This window comes from Equus caballus, chromosome 19 (genome assembly GCF_041296265.1).
Source record: "Equus caballus isolate H_3958 breed thoroughbred chromosome 19, TB-T2T, whole genome shotgun sequence".
Classification (NCBI taxonomy): Eukaryota; Metazoa; Chordata; class Mammalia; order Perissodactyla; family Equidae; genus Equus; species Equus caballus.
Genome location: NC_091702.1, coordinates 44851510 through 44878749, shown reverse-complemented (window position 1 = coordinate 44878749; position 27240 = coordinate 44851510). Strand labels below are relative to the sequence as shown.

The following is a 27240-nucleotide window of genomic DNA, read 5'->3' as shown; positions in this document are numbered from 1 at the left end:
AGGCTGGGTGGGCAGAGCCTTCAGACTTCCTGCATCCTCTGTTACACATTAACGCAGAATAACATTAACTACTAGATGTGCTTACTGTCCTTCTTCCTTCTGTTTTTTAATGTTAGACAGCTAAATGTTTCTAGCATCTATTTTGTCATAGACCACTGACGTATCATTAGAGTTTTGTAGAACGGTTTGGAAAACGTTGTTCTAAATAATCCCTAATTCTCTCACAGCAGATCCTTAGAGCTGTGAACCTGGGCTGCACTGTTTCGGTCCACGGAATCACTTTTCCTGAGCTACACTCTCTTATACTAAGGGCTACTATTAGCAGTTGTGGGCAAGTCCCTATGGTATTTATTGCCGGATGTCATGGACCACACTGCTCCACTACGACTCTGTAACCTTTTGATGAGGACGGCCCAGAGAAACTTCTCTCAGGCCCCAGGGCCTAGAGAGATGGGGATGTTTCTAAACTACTCTACTTTATTTATGATCCCTACCTATTTTCAAAATCATGTTTCTCTCTTGCCTCAGTGTCCAGGAAGCTCAGAACTTGAACGAGTGGCTTATCTTTAGCAAACACGCAGGTCCTTATGGTACATCTCTCTGTATTTTCACTTTCCTTCCAGCCTAAACAAAGTAGTCATTTTATTTCTCCTTCAACCTGATTTACCTTTTAAATTAAATCTCATTTCTGTTACAGGAATTTTCATTGGGTGCTTCAAGTCTTTTTTGCAATGAGGTGGAGCATAATCATATCCCATTTAGGAAAGGAGGAACCAGGCCCCTCTCTGAAATCGTTGAGCCCTTTGAGTGCTCTGCTGGCCTTACCCACACAGGGCCTTCTCTAAGGAACAAGCTGAGCATTCTTGCCTCCCCGGGCGTGGGACACACCGTGCCCTGGCAGCCCTCATGCTACGGCTGGCCAGGTGGCGGGAGCGGGAGATGCCACCCCCGGATGACCCACAGCTCTGTCTGCAGGGCAGCTACCCAGGGACTGCTGGCACCCCCAGTGACTCATCCCCACGCATCTCGGCACTGAGGCCGGCTGATGTCGCACCAGTGTGTTCTATCCTGAACACTTCTTCCTGGAAATGTTTTTACATCAAATCTCCCCACCCAACCCTCATCTGCTGGGTGGGGGCTTTCCACCCTGTGGCTGTCATCTCGCCAGATGTGAGGTCCATCTGTCATCCTGCCTGTGAGCTGATGGGTTGGGCTGTTTTCACTTAGCTTCGGAAGTGGCCTAACTCCTGGCGTACTGATATTTCTGTATTTCAAATGGGCTCGTTCCATTGTTCATCAAAGATTGAGTGCTAGTGTGAGCCTGGTGCTGTTCTAGGGGCTCTTAGAGGAAACCTTATTACAAGGCACTCCAGGGCACCTTAGGATCTAGCTCCTCATTGCCACACCCTACAGTGGCTCTCACCCAGGGAGCACTGAAGATGAAATCAGTGTGACAACAGCTAGCATATACGCCCAAACTGGGCTTCTCCTACAGACACGGAACACAAATTCAAGTCTTCTGGCCTTTTTAATAAAATAAGTGGTGGAATCTTAAAGACTCTTTCATTCCCTTGTGGGAAATTAATCAAGACCTGCCAATCATGTCCTATCATATTTGTTGCCCTATTATCCATTTGTTCATTCAACAGACATCTGTCGAACCCCACAATGTGCTAAGCATATTCTAGACACAGGTACTGCTCTCAAGACGTCTGTGGTCTAGTGAAAGAGACCTGCCAACGACAGTTGGAGTTCATCATGATGCCTGCATGATGGAAGGAAGCTAACACACCTATGAGAAGGACACCTTCTTGAATTTTATACGATGCTTTGAAAGTCTGGTAAAGACACTGTAAAGACATTTCATGTGAGACACTCAGAAGGGTACGTGTGTGTGTGTGTACAACAGAGAACAATATAGAATTGCAAAGGTTTAGAAAACACACACCCACACACCTCTATCCTCCATTTATACAGAGGACTGATTCTGGATTTGAGGTGTCCCAAAGGGGACTTGTTTTAAATGCTCCTGTGCCCCAGCACAATGGCCAGAAGATGTCACTGCTAACCCATCAGAACCCAGCCAATAAGGCTGTGGCCCAAGGAGCTCCCAAATCCATTCATCAGAAGCCTGATGGTCACCGATGAAAATCTAATCCACAAAGAGAGTGCAGAAAGGAGGCTTTTCAGGGCCTCGGCAACAAGCCCAAAAGCTAACCAAGGTTTCCTTATGCTGCTTCTTGGTTCGTTACCTGATAAACATAAGGTTGTTGGTGTCTGTGTCATTGCATTTGGAAAATTTTTGGCAGGTCTGCTCTTGCTAATGCTAGTCTGTAAGTGACGCAATTATGAAATCGCTGACTTGGAATGGAGGCAAGCGGCTCGGGCAAACCAAAAGCAAAGGTGGCAGGCCATTCCCAAGGCCGAGAGAAACACCCGAGGCACAGCATGCAGGGGCCACCGCTCCTACGTGCCCGCACTTCTGCCCATTTTGCCTTTCTTCCCCCCGGCTGCACGGCACCCCAGCCCACATGGATTTTAGCAGAGGTCAATTTCCCACACGAAGCAGGGCTCAATGCCCCAGTTTCTAAGAAGGGCAAGGAACACTCTGTATTCAACCAGATAAGATGGAATTAGGAAGCATCGCCTTTTGCATCAAAGTGGCAGCCTGACATGGAAGTGAGAAACGCCATGAAGCTGTCATGCATCAGGACCGCTGCCCAACACAGAGTTGCCCCTCCTCCTCCAAACCCCTCACAGGGCCTGCGCGCAGGGCTGAGGGTGCACACTTCAAAGCCCTCTGTGCACACACCTAAGTCAGAGGGTCTGAAGCTCAGGAGGAGCGCATTGCCCTGAAATGTATTTTTATCCTCTCTCGGGAAGTCCTGACAGAATGAGTGGCATGTCACCTTGCCCCGGTATGCGATCTTTACTCAGATTCCAGTACATCTGTTACCAGCAGGTGTTGACTGAGCAGGAAAACTGTGCTGCACACGTTCTGACGTGAAGCAACGCTTAGAGCTACATTACAGCCTTTATGCTGCCAGTTTTTCTGGTGATCGCAAATCCTGGCAGCCTTTTATAAGTCAGGGCACACAGTGCTCTGGACTTGAATTAATGTTATTTTAAAGCAGCATTCTTGCACTCCACTCCACTGAGCAGCCTTTATTTCAGAGTTACTGAATTTAAGCCTCACCTAAAAGGTTAGTAGAATTAGGTTTCTGCCCTTAAATCCTTCAAGAAACCTTTAAAACTGGAACTCATGAATTCAACAACAGCCTGGGTAAAATACAAGAGCAAATACTGATAGTTTACAAAGTACCTCCATGTACACTGTCTTCTTTAATTCTCAGAATATCCACTAAAGTATCACTGTACCCATTTCAGAGAAGAGGAAACTGAGGTCCCACAAAGCTTGCACAAGATGACAGGTGGGGCAGAGTTGGGCTCTGACTCGGGTCTCCTGAGCCTCCTTGGCACCCTGTCTACCACCACTGAAAGGTATGGGCCTGACTCCATGCTTGTATTTCCATTTTAAAAGATTAGCAGACAATAGAATAAAGCTTTGGGAATTAAAACAGTGATTTTTCTAACTTCCTTTAAGTGGAAAAGAAAGAAAAGGCGTTGCTGCCACAGGCATTCCATTCTCTTTTCTTTTCCTTTGCATCTGATTGGCCAGACCCGCATGTACCAGTCAGAGATAACGCTATTATTCCAAGGAGATAACGTATTCAATCCGGCTGTGAGCAAAATAACAAGAACCAGTTGCCCCCAGTTTAGAACAGTCACACCCAGAGCAGAGAGAGAGCCTGGGCAGAGGAAAGCATCTTCCCTGGTCTAGCACGGACCACAGAAACCCTGGGGACCCTGCCAGTACCTCGGCAGGAGTGATCCATCTTGTTGAACTGAAAGTACCCCGACTTGCACTGACACAGCGCCACGCCGTCCAAATCAGTGCAGATGGAGGTCTCTTTGTCACATTCCGGAGTCTTCCGCTTGCACAAGCTGCCCGCTGAAGTGGAAAAACAAGACAGTGAAACAAAACAAAACGTCCTCCGCTTCAAACCTTAAGATGTATGGACTTTCTATTTCAAGAGGCTCTGAGAGCGGTTTTCAAAAAGGTCTGCCTGGGGCAATGCTCCTTTCAGAGGTGCATGCAGCACTGCCTTCTGCCACTCCTGCCCGGGTCAGCCCAGGGCAACTGACCGGAAGTTCACACGGTGTGCCACGGGGATGCAGAAACCGGACTGAGAAGAAAGAGTGCTGAGCCCAACTCCAGCGTCCATGCAAAGACGACGCCGGACGCTTGTGGCGTCTCCTGCACCTTCATGAGAAGGCACCGCAGTGGGAGAGTCTGCACAAACCCACAAAGCGTGACGCCCCGTCTTCTCAGGAAGCAGAGAGACTCAAGCTGAAGTGCTTCTCAGCTCTGGGTCTGTGCAGCCTACAGGGTCACGGCACACTCTTGGGGCAGGGCGGCTTGCTGCCTAACAGGCTTATTTGAAGGAGAGGTGTGGAAGATAACCGGCTTCCCTGGGACTGCCGTGTATTTATGTCACCCGTCTCCCCACTGTGCTGACAGGCCTGATTCATCTCTGCGTCTCCAGCGCGGTGCACAGAGACTGGGCCACACGCAATGCTTGATACGCACGTGCTGAAGGGGCGGTGGGACCATCAGTCAGTCCCCAGGCCACTACCAAGGGAGACAGGCAGGCAGAGGAGGAAGGCATCTTTCAGCCCAGTTACCTCCTTTACTTCAGGGCCTTGCTTCTTACCTGTACATCCACCTGGCTTTGCCCAGCCCTGGACACGTGGGCCATGTTCATTTCACGAATGACAAAGAACCATCTCCTTTATTATGAAAAAGCATTCATTGTTGGAGATGTGGTCCCCTCTGAGGTTGTATACAGTGGACCCCCTCTGAGGTTGTATACAGTGGACACAATGAGGGTGCATTTTACCATCTAAGACAGGCCCGACAAAAAAGACACATGTAAATGGGGTACACAGGCAGTAGGAAAAAAAAATGAAACCAACTGGATAGTGAACGGTAACTTTCTCACAGCCACCTACAGGCAAGGCAAGCCAGATACACACTGTTGTTGGTAGGCACGAGCGAGTTCAGATAGGGAAAGACGCATAAGGGCAGTGTGTAAATATTGTGTAGTGAGGCATGATCTCCTTGCCCACCTTAAGGAAGACATCAATCTTCCAGAAGATTCTGGAATCTTCCTGGTTCCAGAAACCAGGTACCAGCTCTGAACATGGCAAGACCGCCCCGCCCAGGCAGGTTCCGGTGACCTGTGCAGACACCAACACAGGGGTCCCAACATCTGTCTCCTTTTCTGAGCCCTGAGAACTGAGACCCAGTGGACGGCCTGGTCCCAGGGAGGTAAGTTTAGGACACAGCTTTAGTTCTCAACGCTGAATTTCCTGTCTTTATCAGTGGAGGCTGGCGTGTTAAATCAGACGTCTGTTTGTGTGTGTGATAGAATTTCCTTTGTTTATTGTGAAAAGTTTGTATTTAAGGGAGAAAAATAAAAAATGGAAAATCTCACCAGGCAAACAGTGCAGAGCTGGCACCAGAGAGGTTCTAAACTTCCACAATCCCTTGTCTGAACTTTCTGAAGGCTTCGCCAGTCCTCAAGCCTTCATGTAAAGAAATCACTCCAGGGCAGAAGGCTGCCCAGGCCAGCACTAGCCTTGTCCAGCAGCCAGCCTGAGTTGCCTGGGCTGATTAGATATTTTCTGGAAGGCCAATGTCGTGTTTTCCCCCCATCCTGCCCATTAATCCAGCGTTGCCCTGCTGAAGCCACCCTTCCCTGCACAGAAGCAGGTTCACGCAGAAGCAAGAAAAGCTGGCCCTGCCTCTCCAACACAGGGATCAGTCCTAAAAATTCTCAAAGAACATTCTGTCATAAATCCATCAAATGGAACCACGTATAATCCCATTTTCATTTTAAGCCTGGCGATGTGAGTTTTCTACATCCATAATTCCCATGGTCTTTCCTGGGCATAACATCCGCCGAACAGACAATGAGAATTTATGTCAATCTAAGGCCGAGACACTCCCTGGGGGATTTCCAAAGACTCTAAACCTCTAGAGACACTCGAGCTGCAGTTCTCCGCAAGGCGAGGAAGTGGATACTTTGTGAATCGAAGGGGAAAACCCGCCTTTCCAATGTCAGCGCCCAGCGCTGCCCACATGTTGGAAACACCCAGGTGTCAGAAGCTGACAGCTACTGCCCGGCAGGCCCACCTCTCTAGCGTTCAGAAACATGAGCGAGAGACAGAGCTGCGTGTGTTGGCAAAATCTGGAGAAGCCTGGGAGGAAAAGCAGAGCAGTGAGCCTGTTTTCACCACGATGCACGGGCAGCTTTGCTCTCACGTGCTCTGAAAGGAGAGGTCAAGAATGGGGACCAGCAGGTGCGGGGACAGGGGTACATGGGAAATCTCTGCACCTTCCTCTCAATTTTACTGTGAACCTAACACTGCTATAAAAAAAAAAATGAAGCCTTAAAAAAAAAAGAATGAGACCTCAGCAAGGAAGATGGGAGCTTTCCCAAAAGCCGCATCTGAGCAGCGGGAAGGACGCGGCTCAGAGTGTGCACAGGGCTCTGAGCTACGGGCAGGCTCTTCTAAATCCAGATGTCTGGGCACTGGATTTGCAAGGCATGAAATGCATGTACTGGGGACAAAAAAGCAGCCTGGCATGATGCTGCCCACACAGGATGTACTCCGTAAGTGTTTAGTGAATTGAAAGGCCCCCTTCCTACTTGCTGGGGTGGAAAAATTGGGACCCTTGAATTGCTGGCAAGAGAAACAAAGTAAAACCAAGGAGCTCTGGCTTCCCAGTCTAGAGCACCATATACCAGGCCATGAACTCTTTAGCTAATTCTCCAACGATGCTGAATGACAGCAATCTCAACTCCAGAAAGTTTAGCACCTTTTTTTTTTCTTTTTAAAAAACCCTGAAATGGGCCAAAGCTGCCGCATTTATCCCAGAGTGAAAGGTTAACTCCGGGCTCCCGGGCTCTGTGATGTCTGGCCCATGAGGAGAGCTCTGGGGACCAGCATTCACAAAGCACTGAGATACCGCAATGTCCTGCATCTACCAGCAGATAGAGCACCAAGCCTGCTACCGACATCTCTTGTGCAGCATCTGGACGCCAGATGGGGAGGCTCACACAGCCTGACAGCCTTCACCAGTCCTAGCTGTGCAGTAAAAGGAGCTACCCGGAGCCCCTTCTGATCACTGATGAGACGGCAGCAGGGAAAAGCCTCCTTGGCAAGGAAGCACTTTTGACTCCAGCAGTTTTCCCATCCCAGGAGCGAAACCTCCCCTCCAAGACCCAAATTTGCCTTCCCAACTTGTTGTCTCTAATCTCTTTCTTCAACTGCTTCACACTAGATGCACTGTAGAAGCTTTTGACAGCACAGATAAAGCAAGGACAAGAAAAGGGAAATGATCATGAACAGCACGGTGAGCAGTCTGGGCCCCATTCATCCAGTCTTGTTTCTGTGCATTTATAATTTGCAAACAAACAAAAAGACGGGTCACACCGCACATGCTTATTTTTACTTAACGGTATATCACAAGGAAGGTCTGGGGTCATTGACAAGCATGGACATTCTGTGTGTGAATTTCTGTCTCCCCAGAGAGAGAAGCAAGTTTTCAAGGGAAAGAAGAGTGACTTCTGCTTCTTTACGTCAGCTCCCATACCCCTTCCTGTACCAGTGCTGCAGAGCAGACACAGAAGAGGGAGCATGCCAAGGACCAGGTGACTTCAAGGCTGTGTGCACAGGACTGTGTGTGTGTGTGTGCACACACATGTGCACAACGCATGAATACACATGAAGGCCTTTTGCTTAACATCCCTTTCAGAAATAGGCTTGCCTGTGATGAGTTCTTGGGCCTGAGCCCCGAATGCCTTACATTTCTACCCCAGGTCTGTGCCTAACTGTATGGGGGGGGGCAGTCCTCCTAGAGGGCCTCTGTCTTACCTCTAAAGAGCCTCTTCTGAGATCCCAAGAGCTGACAGACCTCCGCGGAGGACCTGCAGGAGTTGACACACTTCTGCATCCTGTCAGCCAGGTCGAACAGCGTCACGTTGGAGGCCAGGGAGAAGGTGGTTTGTAGTGACATGGCCACCGCGCTGGACTCCCTATGGGCAAAGTGTGTACATTGTAATTGTCCTAAAATGACCGGTAGGCCCCAGAGTCTTTGGGAAACGAGTGTCTCCATTGTCCAGTGAGGGCATGGGAGAGCGTGAAGGTCCAGTGACCTTGGCCTGGATCACCCCAGGGTTCCATCAGAACAGGGCCCAGTTTTGCTGCTATCAGTCGTGCTGGAATGTCCTCCCCCTTCTAGAGACTGGTTCACAAACAAACGTGATTCCGTCACTTACCTAGAAGCGTGAACTGTGGATTGGGTATAACCAGGTAATGTGGAGAAACACAGATTTAACTGAAAGGAAGAACAGGTTTGTCGTTAACTGGGAGTTAAACAAAAGCCTTGGACCTAGAACCAATTTCATTTTTTAAGGATAAAATAGGCATTTTCCAGCCATCAAGTTACCAGCAGGCAGCTTTGCATGGGAGTGGTGTCCTTTTTTTGTTCCTTTCTTAAATGCCTTTCTGCTCTTACTCTGTTGTTCCATGAGTACAAAGGGAGAGAGGCACACAGTAAATCAGTGGCGAAAATCTTGGCAGGAAATGATGTTCAGAACAGCACCCTTGGATGCAAAAACATCTTCAAAGACCCACGGTTTCAAAAAAGTCAGAGGCAACTGTTTATTTGGACTTCGCATAGCGAATGGCCTCACTGAAAAGGCTAGGTTCCTGTCGGCTACCCTGGATCTGGCAGGCCCTACACAGACCTCTCATCATCTACAATGAGTTGACCTAACTCAAAGATAGGTCCTCCCGACAAAGGCTCTCCATGGGAAATTACATTATATGGGTCAAGTGCCCTTTTGTTGAGAGCAAATTAAGAGCGACTCTCCCTGTGTTTGCCTTGTGCCCTCGAAAAGAGCAGAAAACCCCTCTAGGGCCTGAAGGACCGTTCCTCACTCCCCCCACGGTAGGGGCTGGGGATTCCTTTCAAGCAGCAGAGGGTCTTGATACCTTGATCAATGCAGACTCACCTGTCTTCAAAGCCAGTGTGTCAGACACATCTCACCCTTCACAAGATGGATTCAGACACGGGATGCTATCAAACCCTTTTGGCTTTGTATGACATTCCTTTACATTCTGATAGGCCATGATTTATTATTATTTTACTTAAACTTTTTCCCCAGGTAAAAACAGAAATGGTACATTTAAGAACAGGATGGCGTGTTGGGAAAGGCCACTTGAGTGGTTTCTCCAGTCACTGCCTCAATCGTCATTATTTCTTGGGGGTGGGGATGCCACATCACTAATAAATTATATGCCGATACTGGGTAAAAAGTGACAAGTCAGAAAAGTCACTGAGCACTGCATAATGGGAAGGAGTGCACCTCTGCATGGGTTCTAAGCCCCTATACTATTTTGGAAGGAAATGTTGACCTACAGCACAACCACCAGGCAGCTGTGATGGAGTGACAAGGATACCAGGTATAGGGTTAGGAAATGTAAACCCCTGCTGTACAATAAAGAACTTAACCTTGCCCAAAGAGAGGCCTGGCCCTCAGCTCCTGGGAGGTAAACTCTAAGCCTTTGGAATGTCCTGTCTTTGTTTACCTGGAGGCGCTGGGCCACTCCAGGTAGTCTAACAAAGTGATTTATGGCCAGGGAATTTGGGTTACAAGATATCAGCTTGACCTCCAGAGGGGCCGGGGACTAAGCTCAGCCATGTGGGCAGTTGACTTTGCCTGCATGTTGGCTCTAGACACCAAGGCTCGGGTGAGCTTCCCTGGTTAGCAATACTCCATGAATACTGTACGCATCGTTGCCAAGAGGAGTTAACACTGCCCATGACTCCATGGGGAGAGGACAGTTGGAAGCACAGAATTTGGAAATCTCCTGGACTCTGCCCCATGCATCTCTTCTCTTGGCTGATTGCAACCTGGATCTTTTTAGTGTAATAAATGACAACCATGAGTATAACAGCTTTCAGTGGTATCTGTGAGCCCTCCTAGTGAATTATCAAAACTGACGGTGGTCTTGGGGATCCCCAAATTTGCAGTTGGTGTCAGAAGTGAGCATGGGCTTAGTGGACTGTTCCCTAAATTTGCACCTACTCTGTGTGCACTCAGGCAATGTCATTAACTTCCAGAGCCTCCCAGTTTTTCCTCTGTAAAGGTGTTGGCAATACCTCTAACAGGAGTGAGGCATCTGGTAAAGTGCCTATCACAGATTAGATGCTTAGTAGATAGAGAAAAGGAAGGGGAATCTAAATTTTACACAAATAAAATCCATAGTCCTATAAAATCCTATAGGCTTGGGCTAGTACACTAACTCTTACCCATAAACAACAAGTAAAATTGAAGTCAGAAATCAGTTAATCTCTAAAATTTATTTTAATGGCAAATTTCAATTTTCTGAACACCAAATCTTAGACGCAGGTAGGAACTGGGATGCAAAATTTACTATCTGAGCTTCATTATCATCTCTTCTTCCTTCCTCTCCATTTTTCTTTTTCTTTCTTTTTTTTTTTTTCCTGACAAAAAGTAAGCAAAAAGGGAAGGAAGAATCCAAGGCCCCTCGATAACCTATGCAGTGGATTCTCAACCCTGGGTGACGGGACGGACTGTTACGGCTTTGGCATTCTCTTGAGAAAAAAGGGCATCATTCTGCCCAAGTTCTGAATCACAGGGAGAAAGTGACACAGCATATCAACAGCAGATGGGACAGTAGGGTTTTGTGGGTCTTTCCTCGTCACCAACAGCTCTTGTTGGTACGTGTCATCCCAATGTCTTGACTATGAGTCAGCACATGGAAAAGAAACGCCAAGGCACTGACGAAGGAGGCACGTGAAGACACATTCAAAGAAACGCTTCCATTGGGCACCGCTAGTTCTCAACACCTTCCTTCTGTTTCCAAGAGGCGTTTTACTACATCATGAAGTTTACATTCCAAATATCAAAGAAAGGAACAGCCCAGGAGACACAGCTGATCCCCAAGAAGCTTCCAATTCTGAATAAAATCTGTTCTAGAAAAACAAAGGACTAGAAGGAAGATGCTTTTCAGGAAACTTACTGTTCTGGTGATCTCCTTTTCAGCTTCACGTAGGTCTGAATACTTTTCCACTGTGGTATTAAGAAATGTTTTCTTTAATTTAAAATCTGTCACGAAGGTTCTAACTGAAAATGAGAACATAACCCGTTAGACCACACAACAGGTCAACCTACGCAAGGCCAGGCTATGTTTGTAAATCTCTGGGGCATCCAGCTTCATTCCACCTTACAGGACAATCTCAATGTGTTTCTTTCTCCTTGAGGGTGGAGACCACCTCTCCCTCTTCTGGGCTCCTCTCTAGTAAAGTGAGCACCTGCTGAGTTGAGCTGAAGCCTCAGACAGAGTAAATCTCTGGACGAGAGGTTCCCAGGAGCCTTTTGTGTATGTACGAGGACTGCTGAGAGAAGGAGCCTTCTTGACATCTCTCTAAAAGCCTCCCACATAATAGATGCTCACTAAAGCTGTGACAAAGAAGAAAAAAGAGCTGGCCTAAAGAACATAATCCTACGAGGAGAGGAGGGAGATGTGGAGCCAAAAAATGCTCGTTGGTCCCTATAAAGCTTTAGAGGAAAGCTCTTGGTCTCTAGCTCTTGTATCAAGCTAAGTGCTCAGTTTCGAGGGCATGCTTAGTTTTCCTCTTCTCATCAGAGTCACCCCCACCTACCCCTCGTTCTCTTGCTCAGAGGAAATGCCCATTTTATCATTGACAAAAGAGGCTTCCAGAAGTCAGGTAACTTCCCAAGATTATCCAGCTCCCAAGGGCCAAAATTAACATATAAGGTCATGTGTGCCCATCTTCCAAGTTCTCCTTCCCTCCAAACACCCGCAGCCCCTTGAGGAATCTGATATTCTTAGGACAACCATGGGGCTACAGAGAAAGCTGCCAAACATGCGTAGTGGGACCCCGCTCCAGGGGGCTGCTAGACTCCAATGAGTATAAGCCACATAATGAAAACCACCCATATTTAAGATCTCGTTGGGTCCAGACATGAAAGAAAGCAGTCCCATTTCACACATAAAATCAAATTCTAGTTAACATCAATTTGTGCTGACTGGTCCTGAGGGGAATGGAACTTACAAATGGGCAGGCAACCAAAAATTAGTACGGCCTGCTTCATATCTGGCTCTTATCTTCCTTTATATTAAATTCTTATCTTTCCCTCTAGACAGGAAAAAAAAAAAAATAACCCAAAACACAGAAATCCATGAAGCTGCTCTTTCACGGAAAGCTTGCCTGCTGAATTAAGAAAAAGGCCCACAGATGAGCCAGGGAAAACATTTAACATCTTATACTTACTGTCTAAAGCCCTTAATCCTTATTTAACATCTTTTTGCTTGTTCTACAGTTCAGTGAAGCCAGCTGCTTAGGACTCTTTCTGAGCAGCAGGGAGCTCTTTGAAAACATTCTTGGCCAAATGAAAGCATTTCAGTTTGTGCTAATTTGCATGTTCCTCTGATGTTTATGAACAATGAAGCTAAATGACTTGAAAGGGAAAGATGATTGTTAACACAATAGAAGCACTCTCCTCCTGATCCGTGGTGCCTGTGGGACACTCCACACACAGGCTTCTAGAACCTTCACCCCACTCCTTCATCTTCATCTCACAAGTCTAGGTTGACACCCAGACTCTCTGTATAGAAATATACATATGGTAAATGTTAAGTATACGGATCTCTTCTGAATCATGACAGTAAATGTGGCCTCTGCTTTCAGTGTGACTATGAAGACAGCATCACACAGTGTCCTCTGGGCCCCAGCAGTCTCCCCAGGCACAGTTACATCTTCATGCCTGTACTTACATCATCTGGCTTTAAGGCAATTTTTCACTTCAAATGTAACTGCTGATTTACATAAGTTATCTAAATGACTTTTTTTTAAAGAGTCATAATCATTACTTCATATTCAAAGTCGTTTACTATTTTAGTTGGTTTCAATTCTGGTCCAGGAGGTTGAAGACTAACGTTAAATGATACTTCTCATCTGGAGAACTCTACCATTTTCAAAGCTTGCTCAAATACATATTATTATTATTATTATTATTTTATTGCAGTTTAATTGACGTACGATATCCTGTTAGTTTCAGGGGTACATCATAGTGACTTGGTATTTATGTACATTATGAAATGATCACTACAATAAGTCTAGTTACCATCTGTCACCATACAAAGTTATAATATTATTGACTATGCTCCCTATGCTGCACATTACATCCTCTTGACCTATTTATTGTATAACTAGAAGTTTGTACCTCTTAATCCTGTTCACCTATTTCACCCATCTCCCCACGCCCTCTCCCCTCTGGTGACCGTCAGTTTGTTTCCTGTATCTGTGAGCCTGTTTCTGTTTTGTTTTGTCTGATCATTCATTTTGTTTCTCAGATTCTACACATAAGTGAAGGCATACGGTATTTGTCTTTGTCTGACTTATTTCACTTAGCATAATACCCTGTAGATCCATCCATGTTGTTGCAAATGACAAGATTTCATTCGTTTTTATGGCTGAGTAGTATTCCATTGCATATATATACACCACATTTTTGTTATCCATTCATCCATCAACAGACACTTAGGTTGTTTCCATCTCTTGGCTATTGTAAATAATGCTGCAGTGAACACAAGGGTGCCCATATCATTTTGAATTAGTGTTTTCGTTTCCTTCAGATAAACACCCAGAAGTGGAATTGCTGGATCATGTAGTAGGTCTAGTCTTAATTTTTTGAGTAACCTCCACACTGTTTTCCATAGTGGCTGTTTTCCATAATTTACATTCCCACCCACCATGCACGAGGGTTCCTTTTTCTCTACATCATTGCCAACACTTGTCATCAAATACATTATTTAATGTTATCTTCACAAAAGCCCTGAGTGGGAAGCAGAGCTCTGATTTCACAGATGAGGAAACTGAGGCTCAAGAGTCACGTGCCATAGTTGGTGGCCCTGAAGCTGGAAGCCAGGCATCTGAGTTCTTGGGCAAGTGTACTTTTCACACTGTTTCAAAACAAAATCATTTCCATCTTCCCCATTCTTAAACTGAAAACCCCTGGCTTATCTCTTACAGGGTACCTAAAAGGGACAGTTTCCCCAAAGCAAATAAACTATTAGAATAAGAGGAATTCTTATTCTTATTTCACTGATATCTATATTCCTAGACTTTTCTTTCTTTAAGTAATCCTTTGACATGATGCTTATATTCTAAATAATTTTCAAAATTCTATCATTTAAAAGTAGGGTACCAATCTTCTCAAAAGGTCTGATGATTCCACTTAGCCTATGGGCAGTAGAAATTCATGTAAATAACACTTTTAAAAGACACAGACATTTGGTCAATCAAAAAATATTTACTGAGCACTTTTGTGTTTGAAGCATCACACTGGGTGATTTAAGATGATTCAAAGATGAGTCACTTTACCTACCAGTTTCCTTATCCAGCTTAGATAACAATATGCTCTTCACTTATAATTTCTTCAACAAGCTGTGTACTGAACTTGGCACGCTAACACAGGGTTATACCCTGTGTGCAAGAAAGCCCTGACGATTAACACGTTACTGTGTGAAGGGGGAACTGTGGCCTCTCATCAAGCAGTTGTGTAAGCCTGGCCACTTAGCACCTTGCCAGGGCCTTAGTTTTCATTTGGGTGGTTTGTTTGCTTTTTAATCTGTAAAATGGAGACTACATCTAAAATCAACCAGCTTCACGAATCTGTCAAATTAGGGAACAAAATATTACAAACTGTGTAGTCCAATTACAGCAGCAGCTTTGTAAAAACATATTTGTCTGTGGAGAAGAACAGGAAGATCATTTTTAAACATGAAAAGAATGCGTGAATGTGGTAGGGTAATCAGGGTTTTATTCTCTTTTTTTCTCTCCCTAAAATGTTTTATTTTTTTTTATGATGTGGTTAGAATACCCTCTTGGTATATTTTTTTCCTAACTGCAGGGTGGAATGGTTAAGCAAATAATGTTAAGCACAAATGATGGCATATTTATGCAGTCATTAAGATATCTATATAACATTTTTAATAACATGGGAAATGTTGAAGATATAAAGTTCATACAAATACCGTGATTTCCACTACGTAAAAATATAATGCACACTAAAAAAGATTGCAAATAAGGTGCTAAATCTCTGAGTGGTGGAATAATAGGTAGCATCTTTCACTTCTTTCTATATTCCTTAAGTTTATAACGTGGACAAATATTGATTTTGATTAGGGAGAAAAACAATAAACGCTATTTTGCAAAATATATTGCGGTGCAGAAAACATTCTAAGATAGACTAAGTCTCTTACCCAAATTGCATATTTCTTTTTCCAACTGGTACCCAACCGGGCATTTGCAGGTGAAGGATCCCTGAGTATTGTTGCACGTGGCCAGGGGTGGGCAGGGGTTCAAGAGGCATTCATTCACATCTGCAGAGGCAAGAAAACGAGGCCATATTGAATCTGTAGCAGACAGCAAAACCATAATCCATTACAGTAAGTGCTTACTAAGGGCCAAAAGGCACCAGGTGTGGTGGGGCCCCAGAGCTGAGTGGGACAGGACCCTCGTCCTCAAAGGGCTGCAGTCTACTGAGGGTGGAGGCAGCCACGTATACATCTAACTATAAATACAAGGCAGGATTTGGAAGTACAGAGAAAGTAGCAGATTTTGAAGGAAGGAGAATTAGGACTGTTTCAAATCACATCTGGATTAAGACTAGAAGGACTTTAATAAGCAGACATGGGTGGGTGAGGGGGTGGGTGGGGGGATTCTAGGCTGAGGCACCAGCACAGCGAAGGCCAGGAGCAGGAAACTGCAGGGCTGTTCCGGGAGCTGCGGATGGTCCAGTGTGGCAGGAGGGTAGGGAGCCCACAGAATGGAGCCAGATCATGGAGGCCTGTCAATGTTATTGCCTGATATTATTCTGCAGACAACATACAAGCAAGGTATTAATTTAAAAATCTTACTCCCTTACATTTTGGAGGAAAAAGGAGTTTACTGCCTATCTCAATGTGACATTGTAGTGTAAACCACTGGGGACTGCTCTTCTCTTACCTACACTGCAGTCATCTCCTTGCCAGGAAGGTGAGCACACGCATTGATACCCTCGGCTGGTGGGGTCCACAACGCACTTCCCGTCATGAAGACAAGGGTTAGTGGCACAGCTGTTAGCTAAAAACACATTCCAGGAATAAAGCAGTTAATCACACAGGAGATGGAAAGGCAGCTCCAGGTAAATATTTAATTCTCCCAGCTAATATTTGATTCTTGCTTATTTCTGTTTACTTGCTCTGAAAGGCCACACTACTAAAATAGAACGGGTTCCCAAGAGGGCAGAAGAGATGTGGTGGGACTGGATACCGGCACTAGCATGGGTACACAGACAGTGTTAGACAATTGAGTCCCTGAATGCAACGACTGGTTCAAGTCCAAACGCTGCCCACAGGTCGCCCAGTTCAGGACTGATGATTATACTGCCGTTGTGATACTTACAAAATTCTACCTGAATCAATGGCAACTTAAGACATGTTAAAGGGAAAAAGATCCCTGATCAACCATCCTCCCTCCTGCCAGATTTCACTTTATCCAAAAATCTCAAAATGTAAGTGGGCCTCCACGTGTTGTGCAATCATCTAGAAAAATGATCGGAGTTAAGTAGGACAATGCTCTCTCTCTATATGATGTGACAATGAACCCTATCTGATTCATCCAGGCCCTAATGATGCACAAGCTTCAGTGTCATCTTGGACTCCCAGCTCCTAGGGGCAGGGACCACAGCTCGCTGGAGTGGTCTGTATAACTGGCACCGTCACACTCCAGTTAGTTTGGAGTTCTCACTGTCTAATTCCAAAAGAATAACCCTGAAAACAAATGGGATAACCCTAACGATGGTGCTCCTATTCCTCATTGCTACTTTTATATATTTTAATGTACCTAAAATCACCTGTAGAAGCACAGCCCCTAGATATCCATGAACACAGTCACAAAAAACATATCAACAGCCAGCAACGATGCTCCTAATGATGCTCGTCTATAGTTATGAGAGCAACGGCTATCATTGGCGTTAGGGGAGACTTGTGAATCATGTTCCATCTGGTACTGGAATAGATTTGGCCTCTGGAAGTGAAGGCTTGTGAGCCCTGCAGCAGGGATCCCACAATTGCCAGGAGAAGGATACACCCTTCATCTCCCAGAGGTGCTGGGGCCCCTGGCACACAGGAAGCACTGGGGGCGCTGCGGGGCTGGTGGTGGGGGTGGTCCATGACCCTCCAACCGCCAGGGTGATGATGGCTGACTGGTTAGAACCTAACTGAGCTCCCTGCACTAGTCACTACAAAGCATTTCTCTTCCTTCTTTCTTCTTAAGATGTCAGTCTCTGTTTCACCCCTTCACCCATATCAGTGTTCCTTTCCTGGGTCTGGACAAGCCACATGTACAATTTTGAGCATGACATCAAGAGACACATGACCCTCCTTCCTTCCACCTTTCCTTAAATGATGAAGAATCACGTGGATGGCTTTACTGTTCACGCCCAGCAACGTCAGTGTGGATGTAAAGATAACCTCAAGAGGGACGTGAGGGAGCCCTGGTCACACAGTCACTCTGGGAAAAGGTTAGCTCATCATCCTTGTACTGAACATGTGCCCTCCTCCGCATTATCAATTAGCAACTTAACTTTAGGGGGACAAAAGGCCTGGGGGTATCAAGAGAAGCCTCCCTGGTCACTGGGGAGCCGGCTCACTGACTCAGAAGCTCGGGGCTCTGATCTGGGAGCAGGCACCTAGTGGCTCCGTGTCTCATACGCAATTTTTCCACCTTCCAGTCCCTCATCACTGGCCTGCTCTGGCCCTGGAAGAGTTAAAGGCATGCTTGAAAAGCTCTTGCAATTACGGGGCATTACAGGCTACAACTGACAATCTACTGATGTCACACACGGCCAATAGCATCCTCTCCTCTTTCTTCAGGAAGAATTATGTAACTCAGACGTGAGAAAAGTAGGTGCACCATGACATTATTTGATGCTTTAAGTGCTTCAACAGGAAGCATTTGAGATCACAAAACAGACACTGTACTACTGCAAATACCAGCGACTGTCACACATTCACATGAATCCCGAGCCTGTGGAGCTGTCAGGGTGCCTGTGCAACTGCGTTCTACCTGAGGCTGGAGAGGACAATGCTGTTGGTGACTGCGTGCTGCTCCGAGCAGTGGAGGCAGTAGATTTAGGAGGCAACATTTTAGCTGTAGAGACATCTGTGGTTTGGGGAGAAGGAGATGTTCTGAGGAAATGTGAAGTTGGGGTGTCCTCTTCTGTAATGCCAACCCCCGTGGTCAGTTCTTCTGCCGAAGTGGGTGTACTGGTCAGGGGGACCAATCGGATGGTAGCATCTATACGGACTTGGTTCCTTTCTGTGGTGACAGAACCTTCTGTTGAGATCGGAGGTGCTGGAATTTCAGGACTGGTTGTCAAGAGCTGTTTTCTGGTTGTAGTCTGTACTGTGGGGCCAGCCGTCAGAGCTGCTGTGCTTGATGCGGGGCTGGGAGTGGTCACAGGGGGAGAGGAGGTTTCGAGATAGGTGGTTGTCAAAGCTGGAGACGTTTGGGCTACGCTGGTGCTTGTGGCTGGCAGAGTCTGCTCAGTAGAGGACTCTGTTGAGGCTGGGGACATAGAGATCCCTGAAGTAGACCTCATTGTTACAGCTTCGGTGGCCTCTGTGGGCAGAGACTCCAGGCTTGGTAGCTCTGATTCCGTAATGATTTGCTCATGGTGTGAGTTGCTCTGGTTCTTAGGATCTGCTGTTCGACTACTGGGGAGGATTGTTACAGATGTCATTGTTGACATCCAAACTGAAGTCACAGGAGTGTCCCTTGCCCTGGGCAGGACGAGTGTAGAAGATGAAGGCGGTAGGGTTGTTTGGAAGATGGACTTCGAGGCAGGGGTAGATGCTGTCAGAGATATTGGTACAGGTGGTGGTGAGGAAGACAAAGGTATGGGCGCACCAGGAGTGGACTGCAGTGGGTGAGCAGAGGCCCTGGTTGATGGTAAGGTGGATGAGAACAACTGGTGGGATTGTGACACTGAGGGCAGAGGCAAAGGGGACCCTGATGAAGAAGAAGATGAGTCACCAAGCGAGCCAGTATCACTGTCCAGAAGCACCAAAGGGTCTGACATATTAACGGTGGGTGTATAGGACGGAAGGTTGGCTGTGCGCAGAAGCAGGGAGTGAGTAGAAGGCTGAGCATATTCCCCTTCGTAGGATGACACATTACTTCTTTCAGTCTGAGCCTGAGAAGAGGAAGGGTAGTCTGAATAGGAAGAGTTTGAGATCTTAATAGAAGAGGTCGAACTCTCCCTAACGTCCGAGGATGAGCTGTTGTCTGTGATGGACAGTAATGCCCGTTCTCCTTTGGGGAAAGTAGACGAAACATAGGTGTGGCCTGTGTAGTCGCTGGAAGTTCTCTCTTCAACGTCTGTGCCACTCACTTGATTCCAGGGACTGCCAATTCCAGTGACTACAAATGGAAAAACTAAAGTTAGGTCAACTAAACCAACAGGGAATCTCCTGAACACACACACTATAAAATAGACTCTCAATGTCCTATCCATGAAGCCAGCGGGTGAAACACTTTCTCTGGAGAGTGGTTTTCAATGGGAGCACTGTGGATAGAGACAACATGGGAAGGCAGGAAGGGCTGGAGTCTGCACCGAGTAGATTTACCCTCCTGCGAGGACAGAGGGTGGCAGCAATGGAAATGATAATAAAAGAGACGTGGGGCCAGGGGCCGAAGAATAGCGAATAGGTCCAAATTCCTTCCACACGCCTTTTTTGATAAAAGCAAACGGGTATCTAAAAAACTCTTAAGACCCCAAATAGAACAATTGTTACGCCTAAATGGAAAAAGGAAAACCCTCCCAATTTTCCATTCTGCACAACGAGATATTTCTTTCCCAGGAGACTGGCCTTAGCCACAGTGTGGCTGGTCTCCTTTATTTCAAGCATCCTGGCAGACAACACAGCAAATGCCTGAGGCAAATGGTGACGGGGTGGGTGGGGGGATGCGGGAGAACCCAGAAAGTTCTCTTCGTGAAGAGCTTGTAAGGTACTTTCTGGGTTGAGAGTGAACTTAATCATTCTAGGGCTGTGAGCAAACTGACAGATGAGCTGAAGGAACGTGGGAAGAGATTCTGCTCGTCACCTCCAAGGGCAGGCGAGGCCGCTGGTGAACCCGAGACCAGGTGGGCGTCATCAGTCATGGTCACGTTCCCCTGCTGGGTGGCACTCTCTGTTTCTCTGGGCGCCGCCACAGAGTGCCCCACGTCCCCAGGAGTGGTGCTCCCGTTGGTGAGAGACCTCAGCGTGCGCTCTCCGCTTCCAGTGAAAGTGGCTGAAGTGTGCGGGCTGGGAGCACGGGCTCCAGTCGCCCCCTCGGAAGTCCCCTCCTGTGCCTCGGAAATGACTCTCAGCTCAGGACCGTCTTCAGTGGCTACAAGAAGATAGAAAAGGAGATGGCCAGTCAATGCAGGGCAGAGCAACGGTACTGTGTATGAGTCTCAGGGATAAGCCTCACGTCCTGGACTTCGTTAGCCAAAATGCTCCCCTGAGCTTTCTCAGGGTGTTTATCTGGAACTTGCAACGTGTGTTGTTCTTGCAAACAACAACTTAACGGTCAGTGACCGAACCCTCAAGAGGCTCTGCGGGCCAGCATATCTGTTCAGGTGACTTGGATTTATGGGACAGCTTATTACTTCAGTGGACAGGATCAATACTGTACTTCTGCTTGGCGACACATAATAAAGAGAGTCTCTGTCAGGGAAACTGGGGGGTGGGGAATGGGTGTGAACGGTGGGCAAAAATTAACAACCCACTTGGGGCTTCAGATCCTCTGACAAGGCCCAGGAGGGAGGACCACACCACTCCAGAGGCTGTTACTCCTGGTAGGACCAGCCATACAGGAATTGACACCAGGCCTGTCATTATCATGGAATGTTAGTTCCTGGTCTTAACACATCATTGAGAAATGGTACTGGGATCAGAGATTAAAGGTGGACTGGTTTTTTGTTTTTTTTAATCCATTTGTTTTATTTTCTTGAGGATGGAATAAGGACAGGTAACTCATGAACAAATATCCTTTTCCCCCTTTCTTTGGCATATGCTTTACACTATAAGCTTAAAGTATCTTAGGTTACTATACCAGATTATCAAATAAACCTGTCTTTTCAGAAATGATGGAAATGAGGTTCAATTCTTCTTAGCCTAAATACTTTATAATCTGGCTCTATGAGAAAACAGGCTCTGCTCCCGGTTCTTATTCCTATTCCCAGACCAGGCTAGCTCTTGACACCCCATGGACACACCCTGATGGAAAACTGATGTTCAGCTGAGTGTTGGGTAAGTTCACTTCATGATAGGTTTGCATTAACTGACAGACAGGGATGAGCATGGGGACAAGGATACACAGTGACCTGGAGCAGCACTGAGAAAGCCAAGACCCAGACAGAGACGTGACATGACCCAGGCTGAAGGGCTTCAGAGACCCACGGAAGGTACACCAGGAGAGAGGTGAGAGTTGGATGCATCTGAGCACAAGTTCCCTGGGCAAAGAGGCACTTGCCTGGGATGGGAAGGTGGTAAAGGCTGTGTTAAATGACATGTCAAGCTTACAGACTTAACAAAGTGGAGGGTCATGACCTGAAACAGAGCGGCTGCCTAGGACCTCAAAAAAGGGAACAGCCTGAGAACTGAAAGGCTGAAGGGCAGGATAAGTCAGCTTGGGGTGATTCAGCGGGAACCAGAGAAAGCATCAGATCAACCCAGAGTGAGGTGGTTTCAGGAATGAGGCTACTCCTTATCCAGCTCTTTATAACTGAACCCCAAGATCTGCTCACCCTGAGATCACATTTTCCACATGAACCAACTGAGCATTAATGCAGAGTGAAGGGTACTGAGAGATGGAGAGGCAAAAGGCTATAGAACCTAAACATCTGGTCTGAGAGGGTAAAAATTCTGAGCCCCACAATGGTGAGGGGGGAACATGATTCCTTTGTATAGGAGACAGATAATGTGTTTTCCATGCAGAGCTATATAAGAGCATAAATATCCTCCACCCATACATGTGGTATTGTTTCATGATAAGCACATGCTTTTCCATACCACATGAGTAGCAATAAATGCTACTTTTCCTCATCAATTAGGATGCTCATATGGGGGAAATGCAGCTGCTATTACTAGTGGTGGAGGGGTAAGAATTTACACCTATTATAAGTTTAAATGATAAGTGAATGCATTTTTGCTTTAGTCAACACACACTTTACATTGACAAGCCTCCTGAGAATTGCTTTTAAAAATTAACCCAAAACATTATTAAAAGGAATATCAAAAGAAAAGATTTCCAAAGTTGATAAATTTGACTTCGCCAAAATTAAAAACTTCTGTACGGAAAATAATACCATCAAGAAAGTAAAAAGACAACCCACAGAACGGAGAAAATGTTGTCTGCAAATCATATATCTGATAAAAGACTAGTATCCATAATATACAAACAACTCTTACAGCTAAAAAAGAAAAGACAAATAACCCAATCTAAAAGATGGTCAAAAGATCTACATAGACATTTCCAAAGAAGATAAACAAAATGTGGTCTACCCATACAATGGAATCTTATTCAGCCATAAAAAGGAATGAAATACTGCTACACGCCATAACATGGGTGCAACCTGAAAACATTATGGTAAGTGAAAAGCACAAAAGTATATGGTACGATTCCATTTATATGGGATGTCTAGAATAGGCAAATCTATAGAGAGAAAAAGTAAATTAGTTGTTGCCAGTGGCTGGAAGGAGGAGAGACTGGGGAGTGACTGCTGATGAGCCAGGGTTGCTTTTTGGGGTGATGAGAATGTTCTAGAATTAGATAGCAGCGATGGTAGCACATCACTTTGTGGACATACTAAAACCCACTGCAACGCATCGTACACTTTAAATGGGCAAATTGTATAGAATGTGAGTTATATCTCAGCAAAGTTGTTTGAAACAAGGGGGAGGGAGAATCTTCTCTTGATGAATGCCCAGACCTGGGGTGAACAACCATTCATAAGAAGGTGGTATTTTCACCTTCCAGAAGCTGTGTGATTGAGGCAGGTTTGGGGGTGTGGGGTGGGTGATAGGGAATGGAAGGAGGTGGACAGAGAAGTCCCTGAGCTGTGTGTGGGAAGGGCAGGTGGCAACAGCAGCATCTTGGAGATGTATCAGAAAAAACGGGGAATATACAGGTGTATCTGTATCAACCAGCTAGAAGAATGGGCTGGAAATAATGAAACTAGAGGGTCCTCTGGAGATGTTTCATTAAGCCTCAGGAAGATCCCAAGCTGAGGAAGCCCCTCTCCCATCCGTGTGGCACATTCTGGGAAGGGGACACTCACTGGAGCGTTCACCACGTGGTGAGGAGGAATTCTGGTTCTTTGAGGCAGGTGAAGACAAAGTCTCGGTGGCCGGCTCAGAGTAGCCCCTATCACCCAGTGCTGTGTCGCTTCCTCTAGACTGTGGGGCAGAGGCTGAGAACTGAGTCAAATCCGAAGCGTTCACAACATCAGGATAGAAAGTAGAGCTTCCTGTCACATCTGTGAATGTCTTGCTGTCGGTCGAGAACCAGCGTGCAGTGCCTTCTCCATCTGTGACCAATGGGAGTGACCTAGACACAGTCTGAGTCGGAGACATGGGGCTTCTGTTCTCTGCCTCAGAGCTGCTGGCAAGCTGGTGTCCTCTGGAGGCTGTAAGGAGTCAGAGAAAAAAATGCCGTTACATGGACCTGAAGGCGATCCCTCCACGAGGGAGACGTGAGTCTTCTCTAAGAAATGGTCCCCTTTGCAAGGACCTTGAAAAATATTATATGTGTAACCTGACATGCATTTTCATATTCTAAATAATTATTTCAAAACTCTTCAGTGTCAGTAAGACAGCAATACTAAAAATAAAAGTTGGTGCGGGGCCGGCTGGTGGTGCAGCGGTTAAGTGCGCACATTCCGCTTCTTGGCGGCCCTGGTTCACCAGTTCCAATCCCTGGTGCCACGTTGGTAAAAAGCCATGCTGCAGTAGGCGTCCCACGTATAAAACAGAGGAAGATGGGCATGGATGTTAGCTCAGGGCCAGTCTTCCTCAGCAAAAAGAGGAAGATTGGCAGTAGTTAGCTCAGGGCTAATCTTCCTCAAAAAAAATAAGTAAATAAAATCAAAAAAAGAAAAATAAAAGTTGGTGAAAAGGGAAGGTTCTAAACAGCTTGTGCAAAGTAGCAGAGTAACCTGAGTGTTTTATTCTCTTTCCCCAAAAAAGTGGTCAAGGGAGTGAGTGTGTTGTCATGTCCAATGAATACGATATGCCCAAATACAGTGCTTAGAAGCGTTTTTCTAAAACACTTCCATTGTTAGGAAAGATTATTCTAATTTTGAAATATAGCAAACAAAATATCACCTATAGGGGGTACACTAAAATCATGAATTTGGGGAATATATTTATATCTGCACATTTTATTTGTAAAGATGATCTGTACATAAAACACCGGAAGGTAGTTTTAAGAGGGGCCAGATGTCACTTTGAAGGCAATGCGGCAGAGTGACAAGATGCAGTCAACAGGAGGAGCTCCGAGGCTGGGGGCTCCGTCTGCTGTGAGTGAGCTAAATGACCGTGCACTCGTTATGCAAACCCTCCGAACCTTAGTTTGCTCATCTACAAGAAAGCACGAGGAATGATGCCCCTTCAACTAATTTCTCAACGTTCTCAGAAGGATGAAAACCAAAATGAGAGAACGTGGTATGCCAGATAAAGGAGATGGCGTAATGTTATCGAAGAGCACAGCTTTCTCTAGAGATTGCAAATGGTCTTGAAGCGATCCCTTGAGAAAATTCAACAACTTAAAAACATTTATAATAGATCAAATAAACATTGAATACTCACTCGGGGAATCATTTTGCCGAAGTCCCACTGAGACCTCGGAAGATGTAAGGCCAAATCCATTTTCTGTGAATGGCTCAGTGAACTCCCCATGCCCTGGATTCCCCATGACTTCATCGTTTCTTTTCGATTCTGCCTCAGAGGGTGAAGAATGGACTGATGCTGAAGTCGTGGCAATTTCAGAGTCCTCGGGGAAACTCTCTGTCTCGTTTAGAGGTCCCAGACTGACGGTTGAAGACTGGAGCATCCTTGGGACACCATCGGGGAACGTGGTGGCAACAGGCACTCGTTTTGTCTGACTGACGGAGGGGCTCTGGAGCACAGTGGAGCTGTTCACCTCCTCCATACTTTCAGAAGCTAAAATGGAAGAATATATGCTTCAAGACTACTCAGGGGTTTCAGAAAATCAGGGATGTATCTAGATACAAATAATGTTTATTACACTTTGGTAGATAAACGTAGATAATGTGGACCTGATATAGATACACATATCTGACACACTATTCTCTCTCCCACTGGCTCTAATTCTCACCGAGCTAAGTGGAGAAGCACTGAGGACCAAGCACAATGAAAAGCTTCAGCTCAAGCTAAAAGGAAATCAGGAGAAAGCCTTGATACATGATTTGCCGTGGTTTTTATAGAGGAGGGTTAAAAACTTGTACTCTTGAACTCTGCCTTATAGCTTATACAGGACAGACCATGTGATAAGATACATGTTTTTGATCTGTTTTATTATAGAAGTGTAATCCTTTTGTTCAAATGCTATTATAGTTAAAACTCATACATGAAAACGAAGAAAAGTAGAGCTGTTCCAGGATGCCCAGCCCCCAGGTCGCCACGGAGGAGGCCGAGGGCTCTGCAGACCATAGCCGGAAAAACACTGGCCTAGAACAGTGGTTCCCGGCCTGGTCACTTCAAGGCTTCTTTATTATTTCACACCTCACGGCCACTGTAAACCTCACGTTTTGAAAAACTATTAACTGAACTGCATTAATTAAGTAACAGAGCTTCTAATCAGCAAGTGATCCTCATGTTACCCCACTGATGTGATTTAGTTCCCATCAAAAGCAGGCAGGCTCCATTATTATAGTTAGCCTCTTTAGGCTCTGGAGACCGACTCTCAAGCTTACAGAGTCCTCCAGTGGGGCCTAGGAGATCGAGGACTCCAGGTTGGGAAGAGTTTTTCTAATGAAATGACGGCAGGCACTGGATTAACTGTCAAGAACCTCAAGAACTGAATTATACACCAATGGTCAAAATGCGCGATGTGCTCCACAGATGTATGGGCAGCTTGCTGATGGCTCCTTTCTGCAATGAACTTTCCAAAGGACACTGTAGAGAACTAACCTCCAGAAGGGCATATGGAAATCCTCATTCCAAACAGATAAACTGCAGGAAAACTTGGTGAGTGGGAAGAAACATGGCGGGCAATATGCAAAAGCAAGAAAAAAGAGTGCATTTTTTATTTTTAAGCCAAAAATTTAAAAAAGTACTCTATACCTATATAATGAAAGCCTTCAAAATGTTAATTGTGACCCAGGAAAGAGAAGAAGGAAGTTCTCATTATAAATGGTTCCTTGAAGGCCAGTCTTACGTGCAGCTGTGACCAAAAGCACAAATAAATATAAAATATAGTTGAGAGGGAGAGAGAAAGCATGAGTGCAGGAAACAAAAAGGTTCCTCTTACTCTTGTACAGAACCTAGAACACAGCCTGCAGCTCTGGACCTTAATCAGACAAAATGAAGACGCAGGCAATCCACACAACTAGCAGTTGAAACAAAGAAAGAGAAAGACCCAGACACAAAAATAGAGCCTCAGCCTACTTAAACCCACCCCTACTTAAAGACAAAAACACGGCCAGCCCTGGTGGCCTAGTGGTTAAGTTGGCACACTCCACTTCAGCAGCCCAGGTTCAGTTCCTGGGCATGGACCTATACCACTCGTCTGTCAGTGGCCATGCTGTGGTGGTGGCTCACATACAAAAAACGGAAGATGGGCAGCAGATGTTAGCTCAGGGCAAATCTTCCTCAGCAAAAACAAACAAAACAAAAAGGCATTAGTCTAAAAAAGGAAAGCTTAATATAGATATGCCCCAAACCCTCTCTCACCCACTTAGCTCCTCAGGCCTACCTTCATTAGAGTTATTATCCAGA

The 27240-nt window shown here is 45.9% G+C and overlaps 1 protein-coding gene across 2 annotated transcripts in view; it reads right to left on the bottom strand.

Annotated features, from left to right (window-relative positions):
* The window catches only part of HEG1 (heart development protein with EGF like domains 1), an 85851-nt gene that overhangs the window by 21522 nt on the left and 37089 nt on the right, over positions 1 to 27240 (bottom strand). Inside the window, exons 3-12 of one of the 2 annotated variants that reach the window (XM_023623607.2) lie at positions 25090 to 25443; positions 23562 to 23909; positions 20339 to 20626; positions 18299 to 19654; positions 16196 to 16312; positions 15451 to 15570; positions 11182 to 11285; positions 8409 to 8467; positions 8005 to 8165; positions 3878 to 4012 (exon numbers count right to left, since the gene is read on the bottom strand). In XM_023623607.2, the coding sequence (XP_023479375.2) occupies positions 3878 to 4012; positions 8005 to 8165; positions 8409 to 8467; positions 11182 to 11285; positions 15451 to 15570; positions 16196 to 16312; positions 18299 to 19654; positions 20339 to 20626; positions 23562 to 23909; positions 25090 to 25443 (3042 nt within the window). The remainder of the gene's footprint in view (positions 1 to 3877; positions 4013 to 8004; positions 8166 to 8408; positions 8468 to 11181; positions 11286 to 15450; positions 15571 to 16195; positions 16313 to 18298; positions 19655 to 20338; positions 20627 to 23561; positions 23910 to 25089; positions 25444 to 27240) is intronic. The other variant, XM_023623608.2, reaches the window with a different exon arrangement.